We start from the raw sequence: 23,006 nt of genomic DNA on the forward strand, positions 1-23,006 counted from the left end.
TAGAGATGGAATCTCAGAGAGAAGCATTTCAAGGACACCGTGCATGCAACGCTCTTCCACGGACCATGCCAAACTCATTGATCCAAGTTTTTCAAATTTGGACTAAAAATCCTATAATGCAATGAAAAACCAGGGACTGAATGAAATACTTCAGTGGGGAACCTGGAAATCTTAAGAGCTTTGCGCATGATGAAAAGTGGTGCAAAAATTCAGTGCACTGATTGGGTCAATAAGTTATATTTTACGAAAGGTAATTTAGATTTATTGACCCTTCTTCAAAAGTATAAAAACAGACATTCCCCAAAACAGGATATTTCAATTCAGCTTTCGTGAAATGGAGATTCAGTAAAATACAGCTTTGGCGCTCAGCAGAATAAGAAAATTAATGCGTGCAGTGTACCTAAGATGAACATATCATGAATGACTGCGCTGTGGGGCTAAAAGTGGGCACTTTTTGGTGCTCCACTGCCCTGCATCCATTTTTAACGTGGGGTGACGTAGAGCTGGTATGCCTGCGGGAAATTTCCGAAGCCACTTGTTACTGGTGCGATGTCAAGTTCTTCCTTGTTAACAACAGGCTTGATGTCCAAGTTCTGCAGAAGGGTAGTGAGGAGAAGAAACAGTTCCATGCGTGCCAATCCCTCTGCAATGCAAATCCGTTTACCTAAAAAAACACAGTAGAAAAGAATAGTCAATTATAATGTTGATTTATCAACTAAAGAATCTGTTTCCTCTAAAAAATGGACCAATGAGCTGTTCATGCTTTATAATGATTTTTGGTAGTCCTGTTGCCATACTGGGGCCACCTATTCCACAGTATTTCCATATGCAGGTTTTTCTGAACGGCTGGTCTGGCTCTGAGATCCCTATAGTTTTGGCATGCCTGCTCTAAGAAATATTCTGATCTTTGGACTGAAAGCAGCCTGCCTGAGGCAATTAATGTGTCTGATGGCTGGTACAAGTGATTAGAGGCACCTATGCTAGTCATAGACAGATTTTCCAGGGCTAAAAAAGTCTTGTGTCAGAAATCAGACACACACTCAGAACCACCCTATTTGTGACACGGTGCACCATAACCCCTACCGATAACTCTGTGGACTTTAGTCATAAGCCCTGCAGTGCCCCCATCCTCTCCCATCTTGTCACAGAGTGGCAAGGGGTCTGGCGTCTCACAGAACAGACCCAATACTGTGATGAATTTGGAGATGATGAGGTGAAAAAGCAAGAATATGAAGGCTGGAACCTGCTCATTACTGCCTGGTTTCCAATTTCCAGATTCCTGCATTAGTGCTGAAGGTAGGAGGGGGTTGCATGCCTGCTCCTAGTGTCTGGCCAGCACCAACTGCTTAAGGTAAGTGAAAAATAATGTGTCAAATGTGTACTTCCATGCAGGTGAGGAAGAACGTGTGTTTGTGTGTGTTTATCTGTGTGTGTGTGTGTGTGTTTGTGTGAGGACGAAAGAGAGTGCGTGATGGAGGAGTAAGTGAGTAGTAGTAGGTGTAACTGTGACTGAGAATGAGTGAATCACGGGTGAGAATAAGTGCAACAGTGTGAATGAGAGAGGGAGCTTGAGACTGCAAGAATGAGTTTAACAGTGAATGTATGTGATTGTGAGTGAGGCAGTGAGAGTAAGTGCACGTGAATGAGTGTGGGAGCGATGGAAGTATGAGAGAGAGTGAGGGTGTGTGAGTGCAAATGAGTGTCAGTCTAAGGGAGAGTGTGTTTTTGAGAATTCTACTCTTTAAGTCTGCCAATGCCCCTGGCACCTCTGCTAGTATTTCTAGTCATGTAGGGGTGCCAATGTCAAAATACTGGCAGGGGCATACTGGAGGTAATTCTTGGCATTAACGGTAGCATTGGGAAAATGATGGTGCTGCCACATTGGGGATGATTATTAACATATTAGACACCCTTGGCAAACTGATGCTATTGGCAAACTGGACATCATTCTTTGCATAAGGGGCATCCATGTCAAAATGCTGGCACTGCCATTTAAAACACTGACTTTGAGCCCCCTGTCACCCAGTGCTGTCTTTGTTTCCCTTGACCTTGAACGTTGTATTGTGAAAGGTTTGGCATCAGTGACTGCCCATTTCAAAGAATGTAAACAATCATTATATGAAAGGGGAGGGGCTACAGCTTGATTATAAGCTAACATTGACCGAGATACAAATGAAGATAATAAAAAAGTAATACTTTCAAATGTTCCTGGACCCGTTCACCAAATATTCTGACTAGCTTTCATGTTCTCTGTGGTAAGGATGGCGGTGCTTGGTGCAAGTACCTTTCGGCACTGCATTATGAAAGCAGATAACTGGAGGTGGTAATATGTGACAAACATCTTTGTGCTTATTTTGTTAAGTTGCATTTTGTTTTTGTGGTGATTGGTTATAATATTTTTGTGTTAAAGTGCTGTTACGCTGCTTTATTGTAGTATTGTGTGGTCTTGTTGTGTTGCACTGCATTCTGGTTTGACTGTTTTGTGTGCTAGTATATTTTCGATGTGTTATGTTTATTTGCATATGTTAGGGTTTATCTTCTGTTATGTACTTCAGATATGTGAGCAAATACCGCTATTTTCCAGACAAATAACAATACACAGGACCTCACCTGTGTGTCCAGTTATGGAACCAGGGTAAAGAGCGAGAACAAATGGAACGGTTCTGTGAGATTTTTATGTTATTCTGTCAATATAACTCTCTCTCTTGACACAAAAAAAACAATTTGCTCCATTTATTCTCCAAAATAGGTAGAGTATGTCATATATAAACAAAATTAGTGCAGGCAGTGCAGTGCTCAAAGGTGCAGTGATGTGAAACATTTACAGTGATACATATATACAGACAAGATGTCTCAAAGTTCCATAAAAATGACAGTTCAATATGTATTCACTGATTTCTGTATTCAACTGATTGAATAAAAGGCAATCCCTTTTAAAGATATTGATGTTTCGACCCTATATACTGTTGTGCTGTTCCTATATACCCAATATAGGATCTGCGCATTTTGGATTACAGAAACTGTGCGATTGGTGGCCGACTGATTCTGTGCACCCCCACCGGATACGTTAGCCTGTCTTTATCCGCAAGCTCACAGTGCCACTAGAATCTCCTCTTGTCAGGGAGAGAATAGTTCTTGGCAACCTCAGAACATGACAACCCTGATCCCCCAGGATCCTGGAAACAATATACTACTTTTCACTTAATCACTCGTGCTCACTTAGTTTGTCTCAGAGATACACAGAATAACCTTACTGGGCATTTGTCAATAAGAATTTATTGAACAGTTTTTATTCTAATGTATAATAGATGAGCTGCAACAACCATTAGACAGTAGCAGAGATATATCATTAGAAGCACTAAGAGAGTAAATAGATGGTATAGCTCTATCATCTTCTAACAATCCTGAATACATACAAGTATATAAAATACATGATAAAAGGTGCATACTCCTAGGATGTCTCCCTTAATAGATGTACCTAAATGTACCTAGCATCTGTGTAGGTGTTATGCCAAGAATCCATCTAGGATCTAGTCCACCCTATTACCTGAGAATGAGAGAATATGGCACCCCGTCCTGGTCTTGAGTTGGATACCCCACGAGGGATGTTATATCACTGCTTGCTGGAGCTTCTGCATGAAGAAACCTCAGCGTCTCTGGTCAGTGTGTCAGCTAGGAAGTCTCGGTCTCCTCTATCTTCCTAAGCAAGATGTGAAGTATTTATACCCATAGGCCTTCCCAGGGGTCCTACCTTGCTGTGTTACTGTGTCGGCCTCAAGGGTGACATTGGCCCTGAACTTTATACAGAGATATTATACAGGAGATGGTAATCCTTCTGTTCGTCCTGCTGTGCTTCCAAGAAGCCTCATGCATAATGTATGAGAATCGAACTAGGGAAAGCCCGTGTTCTGAATGCAGTGTCATATCTGGGTAAAAGGTCAGTCCCCAAGAACCGTTATGTATGTAATGTAGGGAAGGATATAGAGGAAAGGTTATAATGTTACCTGTGCCTATATAGGGTACCTATATGGAATATAACACCTACTCCTCTTTCCACTGGACGACATATGTAACCTATAACTGTGCTACCATCCTAACTAGATATTGGTACGCACAAAGCTTAAAAACATTTATTTTGCTAAAATGTTTAAAATGTCTAAAACTTTCTAAAAAACGAAAAAATAAAAAATACATTCTTACAAGCCATAGCTCTAAAGTCCGAACCACTATAAGCATGTGAAAGCCATGTATGCCCAATAATGAAAGCAATATCAATTTTGTTTTTAAGTTCCAAATCGAGTTTGTTTAAAAAAGGGCGAATTTCTTCCAGCACACGACGATGAGTTAAATGTTTATGTGTCCTGGCTGGTAGATGGAAAATGTTGTTGCTTGCTTCCGCAGTAGTCGGCCCCTATAGCACCTCGCAGAGTACGTCAATTGAGCTCAGATGATGTTCCACGCCGCCCGCAGCCGGTGCTGAGGCAGCCTCTGCGCCGTCCAAAGCCTGGGTGTCAGTGGAGGAGCTGGAGTCCATACCAACAGGTGCAGTTACTACCTGCGGTGGCTTAAGAAATGCCGGCATCGACATTGGAGTACGCTGGGGACACTGCAGAACATGGGCCGTTATCGGGTCCAGTAGAGCATTCACGTCCGGTTGCGCACATGATGGGAGAGTCAAAAAAAGGTCTAACATTCATTCTTCTCCGCAAAACAGGCATCAGAGGACAGGTAAGATGCACTCCATCCAGACTGGTCGAAATGACAAGAACCAAAATGCACTTAGTTCTCACAGGCGAGGCATGCCTAGATGATGTACCATGCGGTCACGGTATTTACGCTCCAGGAATGCTTTTCCCATCTCCTTGGTGACTGGGATATCCGTTGCGTAGCAGGAAAATAACGATCAGGATTCCTGCTATTAGAATCAGGATCAGCGGAAGTCCTCCAAAGATGCTTCCGAATGCGGAGTGAATGAAGTTTGGTATAACTCCAAGTTCCGTCTGGAACGTGCTCATAAGTCCAGAACCTATGGTCTTAAATAAGTGAACAATGCCACTCGTATCAGACATATTGAAGATGCGATTTACCATTTCCGCAAAATGGTAAGGGCAGTTCGTATGAATAAGCGCCTGTATCTCTGCTGAAGACCTTGCGATCTGGAAATGAAAAGTCTCTCGAGTGGAGGTTAAGGGCACAGACTTCTGTAGAAGCAAGGATTTCATCCTACTTGGAGTATCAAACCATAATAAAGACATCGCTACAGAACCATTACAAGCCCTGTGCAGCATTATATCCTGACATATGAGTAATCCACTAAAAGCGTTCTCACAGTTTGTACCGCTTAGAAACACTTCTTGATCCCCACTACGGCATCAAAATCCATATGGTGATTCCCATGATTCCTTAATGTATTCCTTACCCATTTTTTCATATCTGCCTGCCTGCTTGCCTGCTTTGGTTCAAGAGACAAAGCAACAGTATCTCAACTGGTGGCACAAAAGAGGATGGTTAAACATGTATGTACAATATATTACACGAAAAATCTCCTTGAAAAAATCAATACAACCATTGCCACCTTCAACACGTTTGAGCTCAATAAAAAATCACTAAAATCCAGAAGGACATAAGATTCTACAACACAGAAAAAACATATATATATCTTTGTGACAAATTCTACAATATTCCATACATCCCCCAAGGACCCGCAACTGGGGCAGATACTGCAATAACCAACAGATTACCTTCTCTGACTCTTCTAACACCTCCATTGAGGATTCTGACGGAGGTGAGGGACCCAGCACATCCATAGCTGTTAACAGACCACAACCATTACTACCACAAGGTTTTTTAGGACAAGGCCGCGGCCGCGGCCAACCTCAACCTTGGCCATGGACCAACCGCCAATACTAACGTCAATTCTCAGCAGAAAGACAAACTTGAAACAGGTTTTACCAATGGGGACCACAACAGTAACCGACCACACGGCCACCCTCCTCCCCTCTGTCTGCCCCACCCCACCGGCCTTAGATCCACAATGTATACCAATATTCAATCTATCATATCACATCTTATCTCATGACGAGACCCAACTTCTCAGCAGAGGCCTTAGTTCGTGCCCACAGAACGGACCAACTTCTTAGACCTGCAGTCTAATCTGCTACTGTTTTTCCGACGATCCGGCTCAAACATTTCTTCTCGGATAAACCGTCATCCACCCAACCCTCTGGAACACGTTTCCATCCACCATCCACCTTCAATTCTCCGTCATCCTCCATGCCTCCAGAAATACTTGCCTTTGAATGCTTGGTTCTACGTGAACTCGCAGACCTCCAAGCACAATTTGAATATGTCCCCTACAACCTACCCTTATCTGAGAAACAAGCCTTGATCAACCCCAAGAACAAATCTGAACTAATAATCAAACCAGCAGATAAGGGCGGAGGAATCGTGGTCATGAACACAGACAAATATGACCAAGAAGTGAAACGACAACTATCCAACATCAACCACTACCGCCCTCTTACTAAAGATCCCTTACCTGACCTTAGAACCAAAATACAACAGACCACTGGACGTGCTAGATCACTCAACATTAGATCTCAAAAAGAATTCAACTTCCTGAACAATCAACATCCACGCACACCAGTTGTATATGTACTTCCCAAGATCCATAAAGACAGCACCAACACACCGGGCCGCCCCATCGTTTCCGGCTGTGGTTCCATTCTTGATCCCTTGGGAAAACACATTGATGCCATCATAAAAGAATTTGTCCCGTCCACAGAAACATTCATCAGAGACACCATGGATCTCATCCTCACCATTGAAGACAGGCCCTTTGACAGTAACACCAATCTCATGGTCGGATTGGACATTGAATCATTATACACCAACATTCCGCACAGTGAAGGACTTAAAGTCATTGAGACATTATTTGAGACTAGGCCAAGACCTACCTTGATCCCAACTGAATTTATCATGGACCTAGTAAACATTGCCTTAGAAAACAACTATTTCTTACACTGCAACACTTTCTACCTCCAAGTCAAAGGTGTCTCCATGTGAGCTTGTTTTGCCCCCAACTTTGCTATTCTCTTCATCCACAACCTCGAGATGACTCACATACTCACCGCCAAAAAATCCCTTTCTCAATCATATCTGTCTTTGGCGCCGTTACATCGATGATATCACTTTACTATGGAAAGGTACCACACAGACTCTCAACCAGTCACAAATCCACCTCCAATTTACCTGCGACTCCAAACCAAATGACCTCCCATTTTTGATGTCATTATACACGCAGAAGATCACAAAATCGGGACTTGCCTTTACCGTAAACCAACTGAAAGAAACACCCTTTTTCAGTACTCAAGCTACCACCTAAGAGGCCTCCGGGATTGCCTTCCTTACGGCCAATTCTTGCGCATTCGAAGGAACTGCAAATGGCGGAAAGATTACTTCCGGGAATCGGACATCCTCATTAAAAAATTCTTGACAGGGGATATCCTAAGCGTCTAGTCACAAGAGCGCGAGAAAGAGCCAGGTACTGCCACCGTGAACATCTTCTTACGCCCCAACCCAAGAAAACCATGACCAGGATACCATTTGTCTCCAAATGCTGCCCCTGCAGCAATAAAGTTAGTAAGATCATCAAACGCAACTGGCCATTACTACAATCCTTTGAAACATTCAGAGAACCCCCTCTCTTTTCATACCAATGTGGCAATATAATCTAGCCACACATCTAGTACATGCCATTACATGGCCCACAAACACCACAGGCAAGAACACCATCACTGCCGCCTGGGGTTTACCCCCCGCTATTGGACAGTACAAGTGTCAAGCCTCTGCCACTTGTGATCTTACATTGAATACTAAAGATTTCAAAACCAACAACAAATCCTACAAACACAATACCCTTACCAACTGTAGGTCACAAAAAGTAATTTACGCCATTCGCTGTCCCTGCGACCTCATTTTCACTGGCCAGACCACCCAAATGGTCAAACAGAGGATAATTCAACACAAAAGCAGAATTCACTGCAAAGTCCTCACTGCACCACTGGTCTCCCACTACCTTGAGAAAAATCATTGCGAGACAGACATCACCTGGCAGGTGATAGACCAACCAACACTTCCCATCAGAGGCGGTGAAATCAAAGCCCTCCCCAATAAGTGTGAATGTAAATGGATCACCATTTGTAACTCAGTTAACACTTGCTTGAACACAATTGATGAATGGAAACGTACTATCCTACTTTTACCCCAAGACACCATGCTCTTCCCCACTAGTTTTGCCCTGTAACATCTTTACACCAGACATGCCCCACAGTGCCCAACACAGCCAAGTACCTCTGGTGTCACACAGAATTGAACTCACTAGGTCTGCACGATCCTGATACCCCAGCTATCAACATAGCCCCCCTCTTGTCAAACCATCTATTTGACTCTTGTCTACACTAGAGTCACATGAGTAATTGCCACCTTTTTCTAAATGGTTCACCAGGTCTGCATTTATGGTACACTTTGGCTATTCTTATAGTCCTGCCTTTTTATAATTAATTTTAATTGTGCAATCTGTGTTCCAATTGTAATTTTATGACCTTCATGCATCTCTGTTTAATTATGTTACATTTGTTTAGTTGCATTGCTTGTCATTGATAAGCCACATGTGAGCGCTTGAAACATATTGTTTCCCCTGTTCCCCACCCTCGCCCCTTTGCGTGCAGCGTCGCTTTAGTCACGCCCCCCACGACGTTCACATGACCATGTGACGTTTTTTCACCCGGAAGTACCCACAACTTTATTTAAACAGCTACCGCTTCTGCTGCCAAGCTCCTCTAACCGTACACAAAAGAGGCGGTCACAGGCCAACTGCAATGCCGTCCCCAGCCGGATTGATTCTGCCGCCTGAGGTAAGATCCATTGATATTATAGCCGAGCACCCGGCTCTACTTTCCACCCCGATTGTTATCACCCCTTGTAACTCTCTTTATAGGTCTCGCCCATCAGTACCCATACTGTTGGACACAGTGGAGCCTCATACTTGAATTCCCTACACGCTGCCGATGCATTACCCTGACACATTTAACCATCCTTTCCAAAAGTTACGCATTAAGGTAATTCTCGCTCTCACCGCGTTTCACTTCCCCCTTGTGAGCCCTCGTCTCCTCGCTCACGTTCTTCAATTTCCCCCTAGGACCACCGTAATCAGCTAGAGTACGTTTCCAACCATACACCTCCGGCTTCCTCTCCCTGTAATTCACGGACACCGGACCGTGTCCATTTCAGGTAGTTCTGTCCTTCTACCTCTCACTGCCCGCATGCGACTCGCAACACACCGCCACTACAGTTTCTATACCTCCCCCAGATCTATTGATGGAGACATTGTTGTGTCATTCTCCAATTGATTAGTCACTTTGCATACCAGCACGCGCATAACTTACCGCGTAGGCTTACCCCCCATTTTCTACGTTATACGTTGACCGTAAGACTACATCGCTCATAAGTCAACCCACTAGCGCTCACACTTATGTGCCACACGCCACTTTGGGGTCTACCTCCTGACATTGTGGACGTTAACTATCACGTTTCCCACGTGGCTCAGGTAGCATGTCCCTCAGATAGCCCTCACAGCTATGCACTCCTATCCCTTCCTCCCTCCTTCCCTTCTCCATTCCCTCCATGTACAGCACCGTCAAACTTGCAACCCGGTCCTGAAGATGATCCTGAGTAATAGGATTGAAATGTTGTCGACTTCTCAGCGCAACTGATGGCGCGCCTCCTTTTGTGTTTCAGCAGAAATTGTTGTCATTATTCATCTCAAACATTGTAAATTATTGTCTTGAACCACAATATTCACTGTACATACTTGCTCACACCAGCACTTTGCGCTGTTTTCGTGATTACACATTGTCACTTGCGTCGCCACGTTTTGTGTCACGTACACAATTTAGCACCAAGTCTAGTTCGGGTTGTTCACGCAATTATTTGCCTACAGTGCTGTTACAACTGTACCCTCCTAATTTTGATCTTAATTATATGATGCCAAGTGCACATTTCAAAAATCTACTCGGAGTCTCCCTTCTTCTTTTTGTGTAATGTATTGTACATACATGTTTAACCGTCCTCTTTAGTGACACCAGCTGAGATACTGTTGCTTTGTCTCACGTACCTACCCGAATCTCAACGTGGTTTATGGGTTATACTCCTGTTGCTAAATACAATGCTTTTGTTCAAGGCAATACTGAAACTGAAAAGTAGTGACCGGAAGAGTTATGTGGCAATGGATTAGTTGGTGATTTTGCCACTGTGAACGGAAATCTATCCAGTTTTTCGATATTCAGCATTGTATATTTTGCTCCCCTTTGTGCCATTTCTATCTGTTTATCTGTCAGACTGTATTCAGAAAACAGAGACGTGTTGTTGATAAAATGCCAAGGCACATAGCCAGCACTCAAAGATTGCAGCGTCCAGCTTGACAACACAATAGAACGGAATTGAGACTGCCTGTGTTGTAATATTGCTAAATCTTGTTCTAATATGTCTACTGCAGAAGATACAATGTTGCCTAAGGAATATATCCTGAAGGTCAATGTAGTTAATCCATTGTCTACCACTGCAAGAGATTTGTTTAGATTTATACGGTCTATATCCCGTAATCTCTCTGCGGCCTCTTTTTGTGATATTTTTCATATTTCATTATAGGCAGCATAAATGCAGCATATATGAATAGTTTCTGGTGTGGTTTCCTGGGACCTAGTAAAAAATCCCTAAGATCTACATCTTGTGACAGTAAGGATAAGTGTTGTTTCACCTGTGTGAGTGTTGAGGTTATTAGCCTATCAAGGCACAACTTCCCAACACAATAGGATGTCACTACCCCTTGATGTTCTCTCTTTACATAATGTGGATCTGGCCTATGGATACTAAACCCTTTGGTTTTACCCATGAATCTTGCCTGCCAACTATTGGTGTCTGTGGGCCAAATCAATCATTTCTTCCAATCGGGGTCTGATCTATTGTATTGTATGATGTCATCTATTGTAATCCCTTTCTGTGATGTTTCGTTACCCTTGGTGTGCAATGGAGTTGGCAGCCGAGGTGTGTTCAAGTCTTTGTTCTTGGCTACTCCAAGGTCTCGTTCAAAAACATGATCTGTTGAAGGAAAAGGCATGCTCTAAATAAAGCTTCTGTTCCCTGAACTTGCCATTCTCTAGTACCCCAGACTGATTTTAAGTCTATTGTGTCTTTCCATAAGTCGAAACCTTGTTCGGATAACTGGCCAATAAAGGATGCAGAGTAGATCTGTTTGGTGTTAGTTAACATATTTTTCTGTGCTGATGTTGGTGCAACCTTCTAATAATATGAGTCTGGTTCAGACATGTTAAACCCTGAAAAATATGGAAACTTTTGTGTAAATGTTTTTAAACTGCCTTTGGGTGGTGTTGGGCAATGTTCCCACTGGTGGTATGTGAGTACATTTTTAGGATTAGCAGATTTATGCAGAAAACGATAACCAAAATGTTGATAACAATACATCGTTTTGAAATCTGATGTGGTTTCCAATGTTTCACTATTAGAAAATGCAGCAAATGTTTCCAGATCAGATAACATATTATTTACAGTTTCTAAATCCCCATTAACAGAAGATGCACTTGAGGTTATGATATTTTAAATAAATGTGGAATCTTTAATAGTTCGGTCGGACCAAATATATCGAAATCAACCTTGTACCAAACTTTACCATAGGGTATAGGAACTGCTGTAATGTTCACTGATGAGAAGTCTGTTTGTTCTCGATGAAATGATTGATGTGGTTTCAAAATTAAATTCACCTTTTGGCTACAGAGATTTGCCGAATGTATTGTCCATTAATAATCATGTTAAAAACTATTACTTAACCCCTTCGCTGCCAGGCCTTTTCCCCTCCTGTGCCACGCCCTTTTTTGGCTATTTGGGGTAGTGCGCGCTGAGGCCCCTGTAACTTTTTGACCACATAAGGTATCCACGCCAAATTTGCGTCCTTTTCTTCCAATATCATGGGGATTCTGAAGGTACTCAGGGTTTGTGGATTCCCCTGGAGGGGTCACAGAAATTAGCCAAAATACAGCAAAATGTAGTTTTTTGGGGGAAAATGGGAAAAACGGGCTGCAAATGAAAGCTTCTGGGTTTTTCCCTGCAAGTGGTATCAAAAAAGGGTTTATGGGGCTGAAATCACAATTTTCCCAGCTTTTAGGGGATACCAGACTTTTGTCAGAAACCCAAAATATTTTACACAATTTTGGAATTTTTCTGGGACATAGCCTATTTTTGCTATTTTTGGTGCTTTCGACCTCCTTCCAGTTATTGGTAGAAATGGGTACAAAAGCAATAATGGATCCTGGAAAGCTATACATTTTAGAGAAGTAGACAAAATTCTGAATTCAGCAAGGGGTCATTTGTGTAGATCCATCAAGGTTTTTTTTATAGAAACTAACAGTTAAATATAGGATAAATTGAAAATTTGTTGAATAAAAAAGGCTTTTGTGTCAACGTTTTCACCTGTAACTTCTTCTAATTATGACATCTCTTTGAAAGCAATATACCGTTACATCCGCTGGACATTTCTGGTTGTGGGGATATAAAGGACTTGTAGGTTCACCAAGAACCCGACGAACCCAGGGCCAAATACTGAGCAGCAACTTGCAATTGTTTTTTATTATGTACCGGGTATATAGTAATTACTAAAAATGTGTACATGGAAAAATCGGTATGAAAGACACCTATGTATTTCTGAAATGGGAACAAAATATAGAGTTTAGAAACAGTAGATATTTGCACATTTCCGAAATTGGGAATACTCATACTAGCATGAGAATTATCAGTCATTTTTTCGAATGACTTCTTTTTTACACAATGTCTTTCATTTGGAAGGCAGAAATGCATCGAAAGTCAATAGGTAATAACAGTTCCTTTAAAAATCTGAATTACCCTAAGTTTCCTGATAAAAATTGTACCTCACTTGTAGGGGTCTCCCACACGAGAAAGGCACTGTTTTTATCGGGAGACCCGGGGGAACGCTGGGTGGTAGGAAATTTGTGTCAGCCTGGTGATGCCACAACTTTCCCACACGAAAATGTGTGAAAAAGGTGATTTTTTCAGCTAAATTTGAGGTTTGCAAGGCATTCTGGGTGAAGAAACGTTGGGGGATCCACGCAAGCCAAACCTCCCTGGAATCCCCCAGGTGTTTAGTTTTCAGAAATGTGTGGGTTTGGTAGGTTTCCCTAGGTGGCCGCCGAGCACCGGTCCAAAAACCCAAGTGACCCCCCTTGCAAAACCAGGTCGTTTTGAGTTAGGCAAATTTCATGTCGCCTCTCTACGTTTTGGGCCTTTGCCTGTCACGGGTACTTGGTCCTCCCACACGAGTGAGGCACCGTATTTATCAGGAGACCCGGGGGAATGCTGGGTGGTAGAAAATTTGTGTCAGCCCGGTGATGCCACAACTTTCCCCCACAAAAATGTGTGAAAAAGGTGATTTTTTCAGCTAAATTTGAGGTTTGCAGGGGATTCTGGGTAAGGAAACGTTGGGGGATCCACGCAAGCCATACCTCCCTGGAATCCCCCGGGTGTCTAGTTTTCAGAAATGTGTGGGTTTGTTAGGTTTCCCTAGGTGGCCGCCAAACACCGGGGCAAAAACCCAAGTGACCCCCCTTGCAAAACCAGGTCGTTTTGAGTTAGGCAAATTTCATGTCGCCTCTCTTCGTTTTGGGCCCTTGCCTGTTGCGGGTACTTGGGCCTCCCACACGAGTGAGGCCCCGTTTTTATCAGGAGACCCGGGGGAATGCTGGGTGGTAGAAAATTTGTGTCAGCCCGGTGATGCCACAACTTTCCCCCACAAAAATGTGTGAAAAAGGTGATTTTTTCAGCTAAATTTGAGGTTTGCAGGGGATTCTGGGTAAGGAAACGTTGGGGGATCCACGCAAGCCATACCTCCCTGGAATCCCCCGGGTGTCTAGTTTTCAGAAATGGGTGGGTTTGTAGGTTTCCCTAGATGGCCGCCAAGCCTGGGGCCGAAAACTCATGGGACCCCCTTTGCAAAACCAAGTTGTTTTGTGATAGGTAATTTTGATGTCTCCTCAATAGGTTTTGGGCCCTTGCCTGACGCGGGCACTAGGCCTACCCACACAAGTGAGGTACCATTTTTCTCTGAAGATTTTGGGGAATGCCGGGTGGGTGGAATTTTGTGGACCCACGCAGATTCCAGAACTTCCCACCACAGAAATGTGAGGAAAATGTGTTATTTTGGACACATGTTTAGGTTTGCAATGGATTCTGGGTAACAGAACCTGGTGAGAGCCAGTGAAGTCACCCCATCCTGGATTCCCCGTGGTGTCTAGTTTTAAAAAATGTACAGGTTTGCTAGGTTTGCCTACGTGCCAACTGCGCTAGGGCCCAAAATCCACAGGTATGCACATTGCTAAAAAAAATTCGGAGCCCAGTGGGCTTTCTGCCGCCCTGGGGGGGAATTGGGCAAGGGGGTTTCATCCCGATATGCCCCTAAAGGGGCAGAAATACTGTGGCTATATTTTGTGGGGGTGGGGGCATTGGTATGACCATTTTGGGCAGCCCCCACCCCCACGCATTAAAAAAAGCCTGCGTACTCGCTGGCTCCTAGTGGGCTTTCTGCCCACCCAGGGGGCAGATCAGGGGCCACTGCCACCATCTGCCCTCCCGGGGGGGGCAGAAAGATTGGAATTTCTCTGGGGGTGGTGTGAGGTATTGTCATGCCCATTTTGGGGAGCCCCTACCCCTACACTAATAAAACAAAATAATCCATGGTTTCTAGTGGGCATTCTGCACCCCCCAGGGGGGCCAGATTGGGGGCTACAGCTCCCATCTGCCTCCTGGGGGGCAGAAAGACTGTCATTTTTGTGGGGGGGAGGGTGGGGGCATTGGCGTGCCCGTTTCGGGCAGCCCACACCCTAAAAACAATTACACAAAAAAAATCCCTGGTGGATAGTGGCCTTTCTGCCCCTCTGGGGGGGCAGATTGGGGGCTACTGCCACATCTGTCCCCTGGGGGGGCAGAAAGGCTGTGATGGGGGCGGGGGTTGGGGGCATTGGCATGCCCGTTTCGGGCAGCGCCCACCCTAAAAAAAAACTAAAAACAAATCCCTGGTGTTTAGTGGGCTTTCTGCCCCACCGAAGGGGCAGATTAGGGCCAGTGCCCCATCTGTCCCCCAGGGGGGGCAGAAAGGCTGTAATGGTGGCGGGTGGGTGTGGGCATTGACGTGCCCGTTTCGGGCAGCCCCCACCCTAAAAAAAAATGAAAACAAATCCCTGGTGTATAGTGGGCTTTCTGCCGCCCCGAAGGGGCAGATTAGGGGCCAATGCTTCATCTGCCCCCCGGGGGGGCAGAAAGACTGTAGTAATTGGGGGGTGGGGTGGGGGCATGGGCCTGCCCGTTTTGGGCAGACCCCACCCCTTTTTTGTTTGTTTTTTAATGCCCTGGTGTCTAGAGGGCTTTTTGACCCCCCCGGGGGGCAGATTGGGGGCCAATGCCCCATCTGCCCCCCGGGGGGGCAGAAAGGCTGTAATGGTGGCGGGTGGGTGGGGGCATTGGCGTGCCCGTTGCGGGCCGCCCCACCCTAAAAACAACCTAAAAATGAATCCCTGGTTTTTGGTGGGCTTTCTGCCCCCCGAAGGGGAAGATTAGGGGCCAATGCCCCATCTGCCCCCCGGGGGGCAGAAAGACTGTAGTAAGTGGGGGCAGCACCCACCCCTATTTTTATTTTTTTTAAAAATCCTTGGTATCTAGTGGGCTTTTTGCCCCCCCGGGGGGGCAGATTGGGGGCTACTGGCCCATATGCCCCCCAGGGGGGGCAAAAAGACTAAATGTTGCCAAAATTAATTGGGGGAGCAAAGGCCCTTGCCCAAGGGGCCGCTCCCCCCTCCCTGGTGTCTAGTGGGTGGATCCCTGCTTGGGGATCGCCCTCCTGTGGTGATCCCCAAGCAGGGATCCACTGGGGAGGGATACCATTGGAAAGGGAAGATTCTCCCCTTTCCAACGATACCTCTCCCGTCTTTCTACGTGCTCAGGGGGCTGAGATAGCCCCCTGAGCACGTAGAAAGTGAAACTGAAATGAGCCTCTTGGCTCATTTCAGTTTCACTTTCACTGTATTGATGTCGGCGCGACGTGCGCGCCGATCGTCATTACAGTGAAAGGGGGGGGGGGGGGGCGTCTGGAGCTGGGGAAGCTCTTCCCCAGCTCCCGAGGCTATTTTGAATGAAAGGGAATCCCTCTGGTGCCCGCACCAGAGGGATTCCCCAGGGAATGCCTCATGACGTGCTGGACACGTCATGGGCACAGCGCGACTGTGCTCCATGACGTGTCCAGCACGTCATGGGCACAGAAGGGGTTAAGCTTAAGCAGAAAAGAAAGAAAAGTATCCTGGCAATTACCCATAGTTCTACCCAAGGTGATACCAAGTAAGTTTTCTAAGAAAGTTCAGAAAGTCTTTAACTTGCTACTTTCGTGATTGTTGGGCTGGCATCGTTTCAGGTTCACTTGGATCCAAAAAAAATGTATTAAAGTTTATGAAGTATCCAGGAGCAGTTTGATCAATTGTTGGAATTGCATCAGGATTTTTTAAATTGTAGTTTGCTCTTGTCGAGGCATGTTGACGTAGACATCTGTATTTAGTCGAATAGTAATTTGTCCATTAGATTGAGTTTGATTTTGAGGTTGAACTTCAGGTTCAAGAGGAATGAGTTCCATAGCATTGTTGCATAGTCCATCATTCTGTACAATGGATTCTTCGAACGTGATGAGTCGTTCCGTTTGAACTTCTTGAATTGTAGGAGGGCATCTGCTACTTTGGTGTCCACGTGGCCTACTACTCAGTATCGGGCACATAGTATGATTTGATTAGGTCAATTGAGACAAATATTTTCTCCTTTTTTCCGGCAAGAGGCGGTAGAAGTACAATTCTTGTTCCTTCAATTGCTAGGACCGGTACAGGCTTTCTGTATGCTGGCCCAATTTCTTTCTTGTACGCTATATTCTCTCTGACCAGATCCTCGATTTTTGGGATCCAGACAGGTCTTGTCATGACTGATATGACTTCCCCAGTGGTGGTCTGCTTCAGGTGGACATTGCTTTGTTGTGTCCTGGATTAATTTAGATCCTGTAAAACAGTCAAACGATCATGGATGTCAAAAGGCTTTTTATCCACCACTGCGCCTTCACAATCAAGATCAGGTACCCCCATTCTTGTACCAAATAGGACCTCATATGGAGTTATCCCCCTCTAGAGAACTTCTTGGCATATTGTTCAAAGCTCGCTGCAATCCATACAATGTTTTACCCAACTCTCACCCCTGCCTAATACTCTAGCTGTCAAAGACTGCTTTAGGTCTCGGTTTTTCCTCTCCAGAACCAAAATTCCCGTAGTATGGTGCAGAGCATCGCATCGCAGTGCTACACCCAATCCTCGCATGGCCTCCATGTAAGCCCGAGAGCTAAACGCAGGGCCCTGGTCAGAATGGAATGTGCCAATTGCATATGTCCCTATAAAGACTTGAAAATCTTTGATGACAGTTCAAGCATCAGCCGAGCGTTGGGGCCACACCCATAGGAATCTTGAACAGGAATCCACTGCAACCATGATATACCTGTAAGCCCATCTCTTAATATGGGGCCACAGTGGTCCAAGTAAACACACGCTAGTGGTCCTTCAGATATTAACAATGGTGTTTGCACTGGACGTGTTAAAGTGGAACCTTTCATCTGCTGACAGATGTTGCATTTCAAGACATAGGGCCAGATGTAGGTAACTTCAGTTTAGCGAGTCCTTAATAGCGATTTTTACCGAATCGCTATTAAGGACTCGCTAAATGGAATGTAGGTAGGAATCGCTAAAATATTAGCGATTCCATAACATTCCTTAATAATGAATCGGTAATTGAGATTCGTTATTAAGGAATACCTACCCATTCAGTCCTATGGGCTAGGAGGCCCGGGGGAATGAATGGGAAGATATTTACTATTAGCGATTCGGTATTACAGGATCGCTAATAGCGAGAGCAATTTCAAGGGTGCCAGGGTGTCCAAAGAACACTCTGTTGCACCCATGAAATGTGCATGTGTGCACATGTGGCGCACATACATGCCCTAAGGGCATGGATGTGTGCCACATGGTACATTTAAAAAAGCAAAAAAGTGCTTTTGCAAAGGAAATCGCTACTTACCACCAACTTGAAGTTGGTGGTAATTAGGGATTTCTTAAGGCTGAAGTGCACTATTTTTAGTGCTACGTACATTGCATTTAAGGAATCGGTATTTCCGATTCCTTGAATGCAAGAGCAAAATAAGGAATCGCTATTTTGCGATTCCTTATTTTGCAAGTAGGTTTCAACTCACCTACATTGCACTCAGCCAAATACCGGTCGGTAACTCAGAAATTCTGCGAATTTCTGCGTTACCGTTCGGTATTTGGCCACCTACATCTGGCCCATAGTCTTTAGTCTGCTTTGTTAAACCAGGCCACCAATAGCGTTGTTTCAACAAAGAAACAGTTGCCATAATGCCTGCATGTGCAGAACCTATCCCTTTGTGTGCTGCAAGAATTAAACCTAACCTACGATCCATGTTTGGAATTACTCTATCCCCCACTCCAGGAACCTGAGCAAATGGAATGTAATTGGCATCTAACTTGTAGGAGTACTTGAGTGGAAACATTTTTGGTAATGCTTTGCTGTTTTTGCGTGAAGCTATGACAGCCACCATAATCTCACCATCTATTCTCATTTTAGAATGAGTGATTACAGCTACGGAAGCCATGCATGCAGCCCCCTTCACGCCTTCATCAGCCAATGAATTATCTTCAACGTGAACGCCATCACGCTGATGACTCAGTGTATGTATCACGTGAGCCCTATGTAGTCCGGATTTCAACTCCACTACCTGTTCCCATAGCATTTTGTGCCTAATTGCGCCACCCTTTGCATCTTTGAACCTGTTTTGAACCCAGTACTTAAAATATTCATTATATGACTGCACACAGTAAAAGGGATCGCACACAATTAGTGTGGGAAATTCTCGATCCGTATTTACTAGTGCCAGTATCAGTGCTTTTAGCTCTGCCAGCTGTGCCGTGCAGTCTCCTAGAGACTGTGTTTTTGTGCAACTGGGGCGGAACTTTCCATCCCGCATATGACCTTTAACATTTACGCATGCTGCGCTATATTGTTGCTTACTTCCTTTGGCCAGTTGAGCAGATCCGTCAGTGTAAATTATCTACTCATACTGATCTAGAGGCATTATTTTGTTTGGTAGAGGATATTCTTTTTTGTATTGCAGAAATGCTTGTGATTTTAGATTTGGGTCGTACCTGTATTCTACATCTGCTGCAGTGAGAGAATTAGCTCCCTACACCAGGCCCTGCTGACCCCTCAAATATATGTGTTATTGGTTAAAGCCTGATTGACAACTTTACATAACCTATAATTTCCTAGTATATGGCACTTGCTGTACCCAAGGGCTGTAGAATAATTGTCATTAGATGACTGCAGCACTTATAGTCCCACCACTACAGTTACAGAGTGAAACCATGACTTTAGGCCTGCCACTGTAAATTCGCTTTGTAAAATATCCCTTTTGCCAGACCTAAAGCTTAATTTTTAATATGTAAGTCTTACAAACCTATAGGGCAGAGTGCAGGACATTTAAAAGAAGGACAAGTTTATTTAATGTTTTATATGTCCTAACAGTGAAAGCTCACCATTGGCCTTGTCACTGTTGCAAAACTCACATTTCTATGACTAACATGGAGGTTACACTTTTAGATTCACAAAGTGCTAACTTCTGTTTGGGGAAACACTTCAAGGTATCAAATTGTTACATTAGATCCAAAATAAAGCCCAACTCCAAAGTAACTGTTAATGTGAAGGTGACTTTAGAAAAACACCAATTTCTTGTCAAAAGTATCTAGTAGCTGTTTCTGATTAATTACAGCAGTTGTCACCTGAGACAGCCTGGTGCTGTCATAGGATGTGTGATCTGCTCCCAGTAAAGAAGAACAGAGGACTTGTTTGTGGGAGGAGGTATGAACTCCTCCTGACAGGTTGATCATTAGCGGCACCTGGAGGGAGCGCTTTGGGGCGGTGAGGCGGGGTGTGGGAGGAGCAGGTGTGGGGGGTCATAAACTACAGCATACAGCCAAACGGAGGTAAGTAAACAAATAAATAAAACACATTTTGTTGCAAACTCTACATCGCATTTGGCAATGCAGCGCATGCAGTGAAATTTGTTTTATTTATTTATTTGTTAACTTACCTCTGTTAAGCCGTAGTTTACTACCCCCACCCTGCTCCTTCCCCGCCCCGCCCTACCACCCCGCAGCAATCCCTCCAGGAGTCACTACTGAGATTGACCCAGGGGATTGTGCCCACAAATGTCGATTTCAAAGGAGCAGCTTCCTGTCCCAGCACAATGCAAGCCACACTTTATCATGCTCTCTCTTTTGTCTAAGTGAGAAGGTGGGCATCTACCCAGAGAGGGAAAACCTGTTACAGAACTGGTTGTCAAGGGGAAGTTGCTAGTTAGACTGAAAGCACCACAGAAGTGTTCCCAGGGCTCTGAACAATGGAAGAAAAATTCTGATACCATGGATTTGGGCACACAGATGCACTGTGGGAATGTTTATTGCCAGTCCCCCAGGAAGTGATGCAAGAGTGGGAAGGGTTGCCCATGGGATTTGTATCCTCATTAGTTACAGAGTCCTCCACACCCACAACTTTGCTCTGGACCCCACTGGTAAATTCTGGGAGATCGAGTTCTAGACCCTGAGAGGTGCCCCACAGCTCCTGTACCCTCTGTCAGCAGACTGTACTTCTTCTCTGGAAAGGACTGCAACTTGTGAGCCTATAGCTCAAAAATTGTGGTTTTTGAGAAAGAACCAAAAACTACCAGACAGCCACTACACATCTGCTTGTTATTGTCGAGTCCTCCCTGGGCAGTCAGCTTCAGATTGCATCTGCTGCAAGGTGTTTCTGGGTGGTGAATAACTTCATACTCACCGTTGAGAACTGAGTAGCCCACCTATAACACCTTTCCACTGATATCAAGCCCAATGCTAGATCCAAGCAGCAAAACACCCCTCTGACAAGCCCTGACAACTAAGAAAAGAATCAGAACAGTTTCTAATTACAAAGTTAAATGTTTGCCGGAGACCATACCAACCCTAAATCCAATGTTGCTCCCTCGCAGTTGGCATGACCCCCACGTTCAAGGCTCATAGATTACCATTATGAGTGAAAAGAAGTAGTTTATGAAACTTTTTGAGTGAAAATGCAATGGTTTATGAAAATCTTTGAAAAATCATAACTCAGGGTCCATGCACTCGATGTTTGTCATTTTGTTGTCTACATAAAGATTTGAACATATACTATTTTTGTAAATTGGAGTGGGATTTTTATTGTCTTGTTTTTTCTACTTTTTTACTGTTTTGTTACTGGTAAATGTTTTACACTTGTTTCTTTTGATTTAAGTCTTGGTGCTCTGTGCCAAAGCTACCCAGGACTGAGATAAAGTTTACATGAATGTAAACTAACTAAACATGAAACACATGAGTGATAGTATTACTTGATGAGGTCTCCAAGCCATACCAACTAAAAATCCACCTTTTCATACCAGCAATGAAAATAAAAACATCTTTCCTCTATGTTTATATTTTTTCACAGATGCATTTTTTGTAAAATATTACAATTCCACTAGATATGAAAATCACAAATGCACAATGCATGTAGGAGTGTGCATGTCTGTGTTTTTAGGTGTTGCTGTGTAATGTACTCAATGCCCACATGGATGGGCATTGACAGCTTTGCAGCAAAGTACTTCATGCAAAATATTTTCATGCCTGCTACCTAATATTACATTTTGTATTCAGAAATGTGGAAAAACACTTCTCATTTGAAACAGAAGACACATACTTGACCACATACAATGACACAGCGCAAAACTACTAGTGCAACACCAACATTGGCAGACTAAGGGCCTGATTTCAGTGTGGGCAATGCTATTGGACAACCTGTTGGAGGCTTGCTGCCCGACATTGAGCGTTTTCCTCTGATGGCCATATTATGATGATGGCGGTCTGAGGGAATCCCACTGGGGGATTCCACTTCTCTTCCGATGGGCTCCCAGAGCCCGTTGGAAGAGGAGTGGAATTGTAATCCCATGAATGATGACGGAGTCAGTCTCGGCTCCGAAGTCAGGATTACAATGTCACTTTGCCAAAGCTCTTCCACGTTGGCCTTTCCAACAAGGAAAGGCTGTCGGAAAGTGATTTTGGAGGCCCCTAGCAGGACCCCCTCCCCCCTGGTCCTCCACCATGGAGACAGTCCTGAAGAGACCTGCCTCAAATTGTATTGTTATATTCCATATAGGTACCCTATATAGGCGCAGGTAACATTGTAACCTTTCACCTATATCCTTCCCTACATTACATACATAACGGTTCTTGGGGACTGACCTTTTACCCAGATATGACACAGCATTTAGAACACGTGTTTTCCCTAGTTCGATTCTCATACATTATGCATGAGGCTTCTTGGAAGCAGAGCAGGACTAACAACAGGATTGCCATCTCCTGTATAATATCTCTGAATAAAGTTCAGGCCCAACGTCATCCTGTAGGCCGACACAGTAACACAGCAAGGTAGGAACCCTGGGGAGACCTATAGATATAAATGCATCACATCTTGCTTAGGAAGATGGAGGAGACCGAGACTTGCAGGCTGACACACTGACCAGAGATGCTGAGGTTCCTGCATGCAGACGCTCCATCTAGCAGTGGTCTAACATCTCTCGCGGGGTGTTCAACTCGAGACCAGGACAGGGTCTCATATTCCTCATTCTCAGGTGATAGGGTGGACTAGATTCTAGAGGGATTCTTGTCATAACACCTACACAGATGCTCAGTACATTTAGGTACATCTAGTTAGGGAGACATCGTAGGAGTACA

At 44.4% G+C, this 23,006-nt stretch overlaps 1 protein-coding gene across 1 annotated transcript in view; it reads right to left on the bottom strand.

The window, feature by feature from the left end:
* Positions 1-246: 246 nt before the first annotated feature.
* The window catches only part of LOC146798096 (cytochrome P450 2G1-like), a 1,456,444-nt gene continuing 1,433,684 nt past the window's right edge, over positions 247-23,006 (bottom strand). The window contains exon 10 of the mRNA XM_085625316.1: positions 247-664. Coding sequence (XP_085481442.1) covers positions 483-664 — 182 coding nt within the window. The 3' untranslated portion in view covers positions 247-482. The remainder of the gene's footprint in view (positions 665-23,006) is intronic.

The sequence above is a fragment of the Triturus cristatus genome, chromosome 9 (assembly GCF_964204655.1).
Source record: "Triturus cristatus chromosome 9, aTriCri1.1, whole genome shotgun sequence".
NCBI lineage: Eukaryota > Metazoa > Chordata > Amphibia > Caudata > Salamandridae > Triturus > Triturus cristatus.